At 31.3% G+C, this 11,211-nt stretch overlaps 1 protein-coding gene across 3 annotated transcripts in view; it reads right to left on the bottom strand.

Annotated features, from left to right (window-relative positions):
• Window positions 1-245: 245 nt before the first annotated feature.
• Window positions 246-11,211, bottom strand: part of LOC148617082 (immunoglobulin superfamily member 10-like) — a 40,525-nt gene continuing 29,559 nt past the window's right edge. For all 3 annotated transcript variants that reach the window (XM_088584384.1, XM_088584385.1, XM_088584386.1), the window contains exons 10-20: window positions 10,189-10,470; window positions 9,635-9,934; window positions 8,804-9,085; window positions 7,665-7,964; window positions 6,751-6,885; window positions 6,028-6,087; window positions 5,551-5,610; window positions 4,535-4,594; window positions 3,922-3,984; window positions 2,434-2,525; window positions 246-2,058 (exon numbers count right to left, since the gene is read on the bottom strand). In XM_088584384.1, the coding sequence (XP_088440510.1) occupies window positions 1,894-2,058; window positions 2,434-2,525; window positions 3,922-3,984; window positions 4,535-4,594; window positions 5,551-5,610; window positions 6,028-6,087; window positions 6,751-6,885; window positions 7,665-7,964; window positions 8,804-9,085; window positions 9,635-9,934; window positions 10,189-10,470 (1,799 nt within the window). In that variant the 3' untranslated portion in view covers window positions 246-1,893. The remainder of the gene's footprint in view (window positions 2,059-2,433; window positions 2,526-3,921; window positions 3,985-4,534; window positions 4,595-5,550; window positions 5,611-6,027; window positions 6,088-6,750; window positions 6,886-7,664; window positions 7,965-8,803; window positions 9,086-9,634; window positions 9,935-10,188; window positions 10,471-11,211) is intronic.

Raw genomic sequence — 11,211 nt, 5'->3', positions numbered from 1 at the left:
TAAATGTATATGATACAATGGGGCACTACATGGAAAATGGTATCGGAAACGGGAGATGAAAAATCGGTATTAATGAGGCACACATTAGTGGTCGCGAATGGGTCAATACCGGATAAGCATAGGGGTATGGGAAATTTGGAATGTTTGAGAGTAGGACGTGTACAAAAAGAAGCTGTAACTAGATTTATATTATATTAGTTAATTTAAGTTCATTAACAAGTTCATTAGATCAACCAAACAACAACTTCAAGCAGAATAAACGTTTATTAAAAAATACGATAAAATATAAGTGAATTTTAAATTCAGTTTTATCGGAAACACCAAAATATCAAACAAATACGTATACATTTAAGCATTGTATATAACTTTAAACTTAACCAATTATAATGTACATTGGAAAGAAAGAATTGACACATGCATTTATTCATGTTTATCAATATGAATTACCTGCCTGGTTTGTACATCGACTGTCTCTTAAATGTTTCAAATGTGCTAAAGTAAAATACTTCTTAGTGTCCCTTTTTAAATTGATATGCTGAAGTAGATCAATAGCTGATTGGGTGAACATTTAGATTTGTTAAGGCCAAATTTTGTGTTTACTAATGTTACGATGTAAAATAAATGAACGACATGATAAATAACATATGCTGCTTAGATATTAACTCTATTCATATATACATTACATATTCAAATAAAAAAAAATGAAGTTTTAATTGTTGATAAAATGCAGCATTATTTGGTATTACAATATGCCTTTCCGATGTGTTTGCGCATGCCTTTTCTGTCATGTAACTAGCTTAAGCCAATTATATCAAAGTATACAGTAATATACTATCGGTCAAGCATAGTTTAAAATTAAAAGAATAAATAAATCTGTTTAAATGTTTAAGATATTTACACTTATGATTCCACGTCATCGCCATCAACCCACTTTAAGAAGATGAGTAGTGCAGAACCATTGCATCATGTTACTCGTTGTTATGAAATATTTACAATACTTATATCTCTGTTTTATTCTGATAAAAGATGAATATTTGATACTTGGTCTTTAAATTGGTGTTACAAACTATCTACGACTAGCAAGAAAACTTCTATACTATGGAAAACAAAACCACAATTAATGATGAAGAGCAAATTTTTAAATTCATACCATACATGTTTCAAAAACAAAAAAATGAAAAAATTCACCAGTCACAACCGACATGCTATAGACTAAAATTCTACTCGTTCTTAATACATCGTAGTTAATAAGCAATGAATCACATAATTATCAACACAGCATAAATGATTAAGTATCAGTGTCTGGAAGAATCAGGTAGTGGATGATCCATTGTATGAAAACCCACCATTTTGATGGTGTAATTTGACTATTTGCACCATCAGAATCAAGTAAAAAAAAGACAACATTTTCCATACCATTTTGCTAATTGAGTAATAATTTCATTTAAATGCACTGAAAATGAACATTCCAAGAGCAGATAACTCTGTCAAAAACCTCATTTTTCTTTTAAAAATGTCTGATCCAAGCAAGTGATGCAGAGATAATTTTTTTTTTCCTTTTGTCAATATCCTTGAGAGATATTACATTGTCAGATTGGTGGGTTTTTGACATGCATGTTTCTGATTTTTCCCATTTTGCCTGATTTTTACAAACATTTACACTTGAATGTGAATAAACGAGATATAACTGCAAGGAGAAATCGATTAAATAACTCAAAGGTTTTACGCCTTAAGCAATATACAATAACAGATTATTAAACTTTCAAAGCACTGAATAACTCGTATTTAGAAACGGTCATCTGTTTAAAGTAGTTTGATATATTTGATACTGCTCTGCCATGAATTATTTTTGTTGAAAAAATATATTCAAATCATTTTTCGGTGTTACCATTGTCATTCAGAATCTGAATCTGGAAGGGGGTCGGCTCTCCTGGTAAAGTCAATATCCACATAATCTGTTCTTTCATCAGCTCCATGAATAACTGGCCTTCCATTGTCAGCGGAAGGGGGTTTAGAAAAATCTACTTCAATGTATATTAAACCATTCGCATTTTTGGTCTGGAATGAAATAAACCGGTCATATCTTTATCGTAACTACATTTTGGTTTCAATTCATCAATTCCTTTGCATCACGTTTTAGATAACTATTCAGTGTTTCAAGTGACATGATATTAAAGAGGTGTACTTGTGAACTTTATTATGATTCTGAAAACAATGACAAAGCAATGCATTTGTCTCATTCAAGGCCAAGTTGATTATACATATTCCAGTCAAAATGTTCGCTTCACATATATTATCAAGAAATTTAAACTGTTTAATCCAATGAAGTGCAAAAAAAAAACATTGAAACAAAGGTGTTAATTTAGAAATTGCAATTTATCATAATGAAAACTAGAAATCAATTACTTACACTAGCATATATTAAGCTCTTACCCGAAACGGTGAACTGGATTTCTCTAAATGTTGAGTTTTGTCAGAATTCGCATAAACAGTTTCGTCTCCTCTGTCAATTTTGAAAACTGGCCCTGTCGGAGAAAGGCTTTGTCATTTAAGTACAAATTGGTTTTATGAAGGGTTTTTGTTTTCTGGATTTAATATTTGTCATTTAAATTCAGTATCTCAACGCATGGTTTTGTGTAACTCGATTTTATACAGATTCATTTTGATTTTGTAACCATGTTGTATTGAGATGTATTATCACATTTAAGTACTTCTTTTTTTAACAATCAGACAAAATGTGTATAAGGTATGGCCCATATAGAAACAAAAAACAGGGACGTTTGGCATTATCCAAGTCTGTTTACTTCATAAACTCCAGAAAAAAACCATCAAACAGTTTAAAAAGTTTGCTTATTAAGATATCGATATTGATAGGTGTTATTCAGTAGAAACTCACTATGGAAAAATAGCGGGAAAATTTTCCGGCACTTTTACCCAATATAAACAGTCAAAAGAATTTTTATCTCAACGATGCTTAAGGATAAATTTCAATAGCTTTTCAATTGGTTTCTAGATGTAATGAACGCTTTTGGGGCATAAAAGACCAAGTTGAGGAAATGCCGTATTATTACACAGAAATGCACTTAATTCTCCTTGGACAAATTAGCGAAGTTGTTATAACATTGTAAGACTGCTTAAAGCTTATATGTTAAGTTATGCTCACGCTAGTAATCTGACCACTAGAAACGTGACGTAAACGATACTATTTGAGTTATATTGTTATGTTGAATGCATTGTTAAATGAATTTGCTGTCATGCAAATACTTCAGTAAATAAATATTCGAAGAAACACAAAAAGCCACTCCGAAACCCAAATGATCTCCCCTAAAAACAGGAACATGATTAAAATTTATATTTTTCCTTTTTAACTTATATCCTATAATCCAAAATCGATAACTTCAATCCATTCTCGTTAAAAAAAGATTACCTTCTTATGACATAAATTTCTACTGATATATCAAAAGATGTAAATTCCACAACCAAGACAAGCTTTTGTTATTCAATTTATTTTCGTGATCGTTTAATTTCGCTAATACGCGAGCACAAAATTCCACGAAAACACTGTCATCAATAATTTCCATTGTAAACAATAAGAAATTTTATGCATAATCTAGAAAATATGTGTTGTCACGAGCTTGCACAATACTCTAAATTCGCGAAATGAAGTAGTCGCAAAAATACTGGTTTACAGCATTCTGATTGTCTTCACAGTATTTTGGACGTTAACTATACTAAAAAAGTAAATTTTGTACAAGTAAAATTAACAGTAGAAACAAACTACTTTTCATTTTTTGGGTAGTTCAACTTGAAACACTAATTCGTGTTTCATTAATGGTTTTTAGCAGATGGACGACGTAGCAGACGAATCCACAGTAGTTGCTGGTGATTCCTTCACTATTTGATACTTGAAAACTTGAATACCTTTTACTCTGTTTGATTTGTCAACTTCTGCATACTCATTGTTCTCTTCCTCAAATCTGGTTTCTACAAATAAGTATTAATACATTTCAAAACATAACCTTCACTGCTACAAATATTGCAAATGATTCAGAAATATTGGTTATAAAAATGAAGAGATAAAGGTAAGCCAAGAATTGTTTCAAATATATTATTCATTGAGAACATTAGACTAATGTGCTCTTATTTTGTAATTATAATTCAGTCAATTGTATAGGTAATACACTGTGCATAAAAATCCTTCGAACAAACAATGCATTATTGATCTACACTCGTCATATTTGTATGTCAAAATAGTCATATTTGTATCAAGGTCTGCATTTTCAAAAACCAAACATCGCTGCTTTCCATTTAAATCAAGTATTTACAGAACGATAACTCTTGCCAATTTCATATTCAACTTATTATTTATTTCAACAGTTCAACAACTGAATAACAAAATAATACTGGTTATGTGATCTCTAAATGCTTCCGAAGAAAAAAAACAAGAACTTTACACAGACATTTGGTTTCAACTCTAATTTGCAGTTTTACATTGTATGACATATAATTTTATACATCTTTAACGTTAAATTACCCCTTAACCGTCTCGAATTCTTTTTTACTTTTGAGACAACAGCATATTCATCACCATTCGCTATGAAAAAGAGTAAATCAATTTCAATTTCAAATGTTTGCTTAATTTTTTTTCTTTCGGAAACGAATCCAACGAAATCGATTTGAGATGATCGGTGTTGAAGATATTTCTGTTATTTGCATTAAATTATCTACATCAAATCTTTAACAAAACATCCCACTGTCCCTTAAACCAATAGAATGTCTTAATTCATTAAGGGAGAATGAGCCAATAAAGATTAACGACCAAGTTATAGGTTTTGAATAGTTTATGAGTTATGAAATGTTGATTGAAGAAAACATTGGCCTCAATTTATAAACTTATTCAATTACTTATTCAAATATTTTTTGCCAAATATTACACAATCTCTATCCATCTGACTGTACCATTACAGGTTATTTCCAGGACAAATACCTTCAAAATGGGCAAGTTGGCAACACAGAAGCTTTATTACAAAGTAATACAAAATAAAGATTAACGACCAAGTTATAGGTTTTGAATAGTTTATGAGTTATGAAATGTTGATTGAAGAAAACATTGGCCTCAATTTATAAACTTATTCAATTACTTATTCAAATATTTTTTGCCAAATATTACACAATCTCTATCCATCTGACTGTACCATTACAGGTTGTTTCCAGGACAAATACTTTCAAAATGGGCAAGTTGGCAACACAGAAGCTTTATTACAAAGTTTAAGTTGGAATTTCTTCTTTTAAGTTTAACATATAAAGTTTGAAATATTTTATTTCAGCTATTTGTTATACGTGTATTACCTTGTTTCTTCAATACTACTTGTCAAGAAAAGTATAGAACAATATAGTCGGTGCCTTTTTTATCGATTTTAAAGCACAATTGAGACCTTTTGGTTCAAATTATGCAGAGTAGGAAAGACAGACGAATGATTAGAGACAATAAATGTTACAGCATTCTCCGGATATGGCACACAACATTCACTTTTTTATAAACGTTTGTACCTGTGTTTTCTTTTCCATTCTTCTTGACCTTCGAAACACAAGCGTACTCTGCGCCTCCAACTAAAGTTACATAATTAAAATCATAAGTCATTAGTCAAAACTGGTAATTTAAAAAAAAAATATTCTAAGACAAAAAAAAAATAGTACAAGAAATTGTTAAGTAATTATGTTTGCTCGTTTATAATATTGAACAATTATTCGACCGTCAAATAAAGTAAATCGTGTTTGGAAAAAAATGAATCCTAAAACATCTGATAAATCCAAACCGATTTTGGTAACAAAATCGAGTGACATTCGCATTTTATTACATTGAAGGCAATCTAACTATGTTTAAAGGACGGACGCTTTTCTTTAAAGATTTTTTTATGTACTGTAAGTGAATGTATGAATCGTCAAAGTTTAATATGATAATAATAAAACATGTAGATAGGAAAGAGTTTATGATTTGCTTCACATTAATAAGGCTTAATACTTTACCATCATTTCCGTTTGACGATTTCAATGCTTGAATTGGAACTTTGTTATCGGGATTTTTTTCTGAAAGAAATTGAATGTATTGCTACATCGACATATACATATATGACGAATGATCACTTGGTTCTGTTACATACACGTATAAATATATTATTTGTACACAAGATTAATTTTAGTAACATATACTGTATGAGTTCTGTACATACATTTCAACAATTTGTTTTTTTTTTATTTATGTACCTTGTGCAAAGGTGGGTGTATTTTTTTCCCTACCAAACATATGGTATTTACATAAAAATATACATGAGATTTTATTTAGGCTTATTGGTTTGTCTTCGATAATCAAAGCTAACGTTTATAAAAGAGGACATATCGATAGATGTGTCACTTATCATAACTTCGGTGACGTCCTAGCTCCTTCTAGAAATGGAACAACTCTCTGTGGGCGGGTTTGTTTCATGAAAAAAATGAAACCAGAGGAATCTGTATTACAGTCTATTGTTTCATTCGGGTTTGTTCGGACATTTCTGCTACACTTAATCAAAATAAAAATAACAAAAAGTACCATAGTAATCTGTGTCAGGCTGAAATCATGCTCTGTGTGCTTCTAAGGTTTTATCTTAAATGTGTACTGATTAAAACAATTAGGACATTGTCCTATATCATGTATTGTCATCTACCACTATAAGTAGAAGTATAATATAGAAAAGTTGTATTCTTATTTACCCTTATCAGTGCTCCTGTGCCTGTTGTATACGAGTATTACAATCAGTAATAAAAATAGAATCAGAACTATCCCAGCGCTTGTTCCACCGATGGCTGATGTAGCAAATGAAGCTTCAGTGTCTGAGACTGGTTTAACTGTAAAAAAGAGGTATTTAGTCAGATAGATATAAAATAAATGAAATAACATTCACTGCCTTAATACTATTGTAGTTGTTTTGTATAATATGCGATTTCTTAATAATTGAGTTTAATATTTTTCTTCATTAATTAGTTTTTCGCGTTGGTCTCTTTCGATAGATTACAGTAGATACGTAGTTTTACTCGTCTTCGGATGACAAATGTTGAGTGCGCACTGTCAAATAATGTTATTGTAATAGATAATAATGCAAAGATATACAAGAGTGCTTAAATTACCTCCTATAACATTAAGTACAGTGTGTGGAATTCAACACAGATGAAGACGTAATGCTATACTGCACGACTTACTCTCACATGATTCTTATTGAACCATTTATACGTTCATAGCCCTTAACAATAAAACTGTTAAAATAAATTAAAAAATAAAATAATCGCGACAATTACAATGATTTATTAAAAAGAGATCAGTGGCTTACACAAAAATACTACGAAAATCTTACATTGCAAATAGGTTAAGGTGTTAAAATGTTAATGTTCGATAATCGTCATGATGACCTTTCGACCTATATGATAATTGCTATTTCTAATAAGACAAACAATTTCCATACAAAACCAAGTACAAGCAGTTTTCAGTAGATTGCGATATTCGAATTGGTGTGTTCTTATTTTGTTCCTTTTTGTTGAGCAATTTGTTTTCAGTTTGTTGTCTTTTTGTGTCCCTGGTTCTGAGATTACCTCTCCATTGAAAGCTCTGTTTACCCTATGCAATACTTAACTGTTTGTCTTTAGTTCAAGAAATATCGATGCATTTCCAAGAAGATTTGCAGCAATTAGTGTGACGTTGTATCTAGTATTAGGTAGTAAACCTTTGACACGATGGGTAATCGTTACATCCTTGCTTGTGTCGTTAGCATCAATAATCTGCTCAATAATTTCATAAATGGGTGTATCTATGGATCTGCATTGGATTTTGAATGTCTGCTTCTGTCCTCCATTAAATCCAGCAATGAAGGAAAGATTTGCCCAGTTGTGAGACAATTCGACCACGGATAAATTCATTGGAGGATCAGGTTTTCCTGAACAAAAATGAGATTAAGCTACTTAAATATAAAACACTATACAGTCCTAAAGTTAGAAAACAATATTCAAAGTTTACTATTACTATTTAGGTTAATTACTGCAAAACTTTAACAATTTATTTTAAAACCATTTGGTTTAATATCACACAAAAATAACTTCACCCCACTTAAATGCTCTTCTTGGGTATTGAACCATTTTGTTTGACATTTATTCAGCATCGATGAGAGACAATTACTTCCCAAAATATCACAATTTGTTTCGTTCATGTCTTCACTCCACAACACTCCTCAGAATGTTGTTTCATATATACTTTAATTTGTTCTTAGATAATAGATTTTGCCCCAATGAACACTAATGGGGCGTTTGACTAATAATGTTTCGGATGATTTTCTATTAACAAATATTATCTATAGTAAAAGTGTTAATTGTCAAGCGCAACATTATTTAACCGATTTGTTCAACGTGTCTAGATCGATGGTAAAGAAAAACTATACGACAAATTTGATGACATTTCATTCCGTATTGTCAACGTTCCTTTCATCTGTGGCAACATCCCTTTCAGCATTTGCGTATGGAGCTTTCATATCACAGCTCATATGTAATGCCAGAGCTTGCCGTAACTACGTAGTCTTTTTGTACCATGATAGACGTCTTACAATTCGGCTCCTTGTTCCTACAAGATTGCATTCATCACTACAGAAGTTTTATTTTGTGTGTCGTTTTGTCCCTTTCTGGTCTTTTTCACTGCATAACATTCTTTCGATTTCCACTAGAATCTTGGTTCCCTTGATTGCTCATTTACTTATTTTCCGATTATTGAAGTTATTGCAAGTACCTTCAGCTTTTATTGTAATGTTCTCAAAAGCACACTGCCATTCTTGTTTGTTACATATAACAACACCGTAAATGCCAAAATAACTTTCATCAGCTATTGTTATCTGTGAAAACCCTCTGTACTTGTTGTTCCCTATACTGCTTACTACCCAGGTGTGATTGACTTCCCTGTTCCATTTTATGTCAGGCTTTGGGTTTGCCACTATGTCAACTGTGATATTATTAACTGCTCCTTTTGCACTTCCAATTATATTTCTTTCAAATGAAATCTTTCTGGGTTCACCTAAAGTGAAGGATGAAATTATTACATAACACACATATGAACACATGCACATTTTCCTGGGTATAATCAATTAATCAATGTAATTTTGGAGATATTCTACTCGCTTAAATAACCACTAGTGTAATTTTTATGATTATCCATTCTGAGACATTTGTGTGTGTATATATATATATATACATAGTCTCAGAATGTGACGACTCTATTCGCTATTCGCTCTATTGGCCGAGTGGTCTAAGGCGCTGGACTTAGTGCAGGCGGTGTCGCCATAGATGTCACAGCGGTACGAGTTCGAGTCCCCCGGAGGGAACGACCAAAATATACATCGCAAATTTGACAGTTCTATATATACACGAAATTAAATACACATACACAATTCTTGTACTAATTAAATTGTAAAAATACTTTTTCTACGGTTTTGGAAATATTGTTTTGTTGAATAATAATTGACGTCAAAAAGGAAACAATTCGTACAGTGACGATTTCCAGTAACTCTTTTCCATAATTTGTCATCAAATGTTTTCTTTATAACTTATTCACCAACTGACTTACATTCTATGTTAAACCTAACTTTTCGTAAAGAACTGTTCTTTACTCCATTGGAAGCTTCAATTGTATAGTATCCAGAATCTTCACACTGGAAGCCATTCCTTTGAAACAAATACAAAGAACCTTCCTTGGTCCAATTGACGGGGCTTCTATTAGATTCAGTTTCATAGAAGTAAACCCGTGCGTCAGGATTTCCGTCTATTTTTACGGCTATTCTTAAAGTATTTGATTCATGAAAAGAATACGACGTATTTGCTTGATACTCGGTATTATTTAATTCTACTTTTGTGACAGTAGATGGATCTGCAAAAGGTGAAAAAAGTCAGTTACAATGTGGTAAATACAATGCATTCTATAGTACACAATGTTTTCTTTAGTCATATAAAATAAATGTAAAAAAAAAAAACATTTAAGTAATGTCTGTCAGGACTGACTAGAATATTTAATTCCGGTAGATAAATATTCATGAATATTACTGAATGGGTTATTAAACGGCAATAAATAAAACGGTTGCTTAAAGAAAAAATATTTCAAAAGAAAATTAAACCAATACTCACATAATACATTTACAAACACATCTTTTCTTTCCTTTGTCTTATCAATAATATGCTTGGCTACACAGCGATATGTGCCAGTCTGGTTCCTTAAAATGTTACCCATTATTATTTGTGAAGTATGGAATGTTTTGTCAAATTTTGGAGTCTGTGTACTATTGAATCTCCATTTGATATCACACTGGGGATTACAGTCGACTGAACAATTTAATGGCCCTAGTGTGTCCTCTTCGGTAATATTGATCGTTTGCTTGTTTGGTTCAATAACAACAGCATCAGGTCCATCTAACAAAGAGTAGAAGTTTCTTAAATGGTAAAAACTGTATAAATATCAAAACAAACTTATTAAAATATGAATTTTAACTGTTGTTCAATGAAGTGTTAGTGCAAACATTAATAACTCTTGATTCTTGATACAAATACTGACAATTTTTAACGTATCATACAATAAATTCAGAACATTATAGAAAAGGTGTTCACACTCATACATATTGTGCAAATATATGCTATTAATAATTTGGAGGTGTCAAAACATAAAAAATACTCTTATGCATGAACTTTGTGAAATAATTATCAGTCATCTGATTTTTTACACCTAAGATACATGTAAACCATCTAAATGTATTAATATTACATGCAGTACGATCTTATATGTACAGATGCAAATCTTTTAAATGGATGTTTTAATCATTAAGCAATTAAGCATTTAATACGTGGCTATTGGGTTTTAAGCAATTTAAGCGATGAGCGGTGAGTTATGACCCAATACGCGATGAGTGATAGAAAATGAATCATGATTGATTGTGCGATAAGTCATTGAGTATTGAGCGATGAGCTCTAAATTGGAAAAGTAGAGTAATACAGGAAATGTATCTAAATTTCAGGCTGACTCCCTACAGCCATACTTCTTCGGATTTTGTCGGATTGATATCATTAAATGTTAAAGAACATTTTAAATGGTATAACAGAAAATTATTTTTGTTTTTATTTCTTTTCAAAACAAGCTCGTGACAAAAATGTCGGAGG

Source organism: Perna viridis, chromosome 5, assembly GCF_037379345.1.
Source record: "Perna viridis isolate PV_CMFRI_1.1 ecotype Kerala chromosome 5, ASM3737934v1, whole genome shotgun sequence".
Taxonomy (NCBI): Eukaryota; Metazoa; Mollusca; class Bivalvia; order Mytilida; family Mytilidae; genus Perna; species Perna viridis.
The sequence above is the reverse complement of the archived record's forward strand: the minus strand, read 5'-3'. Positions and strand labels throughout refer to the sequence as shown.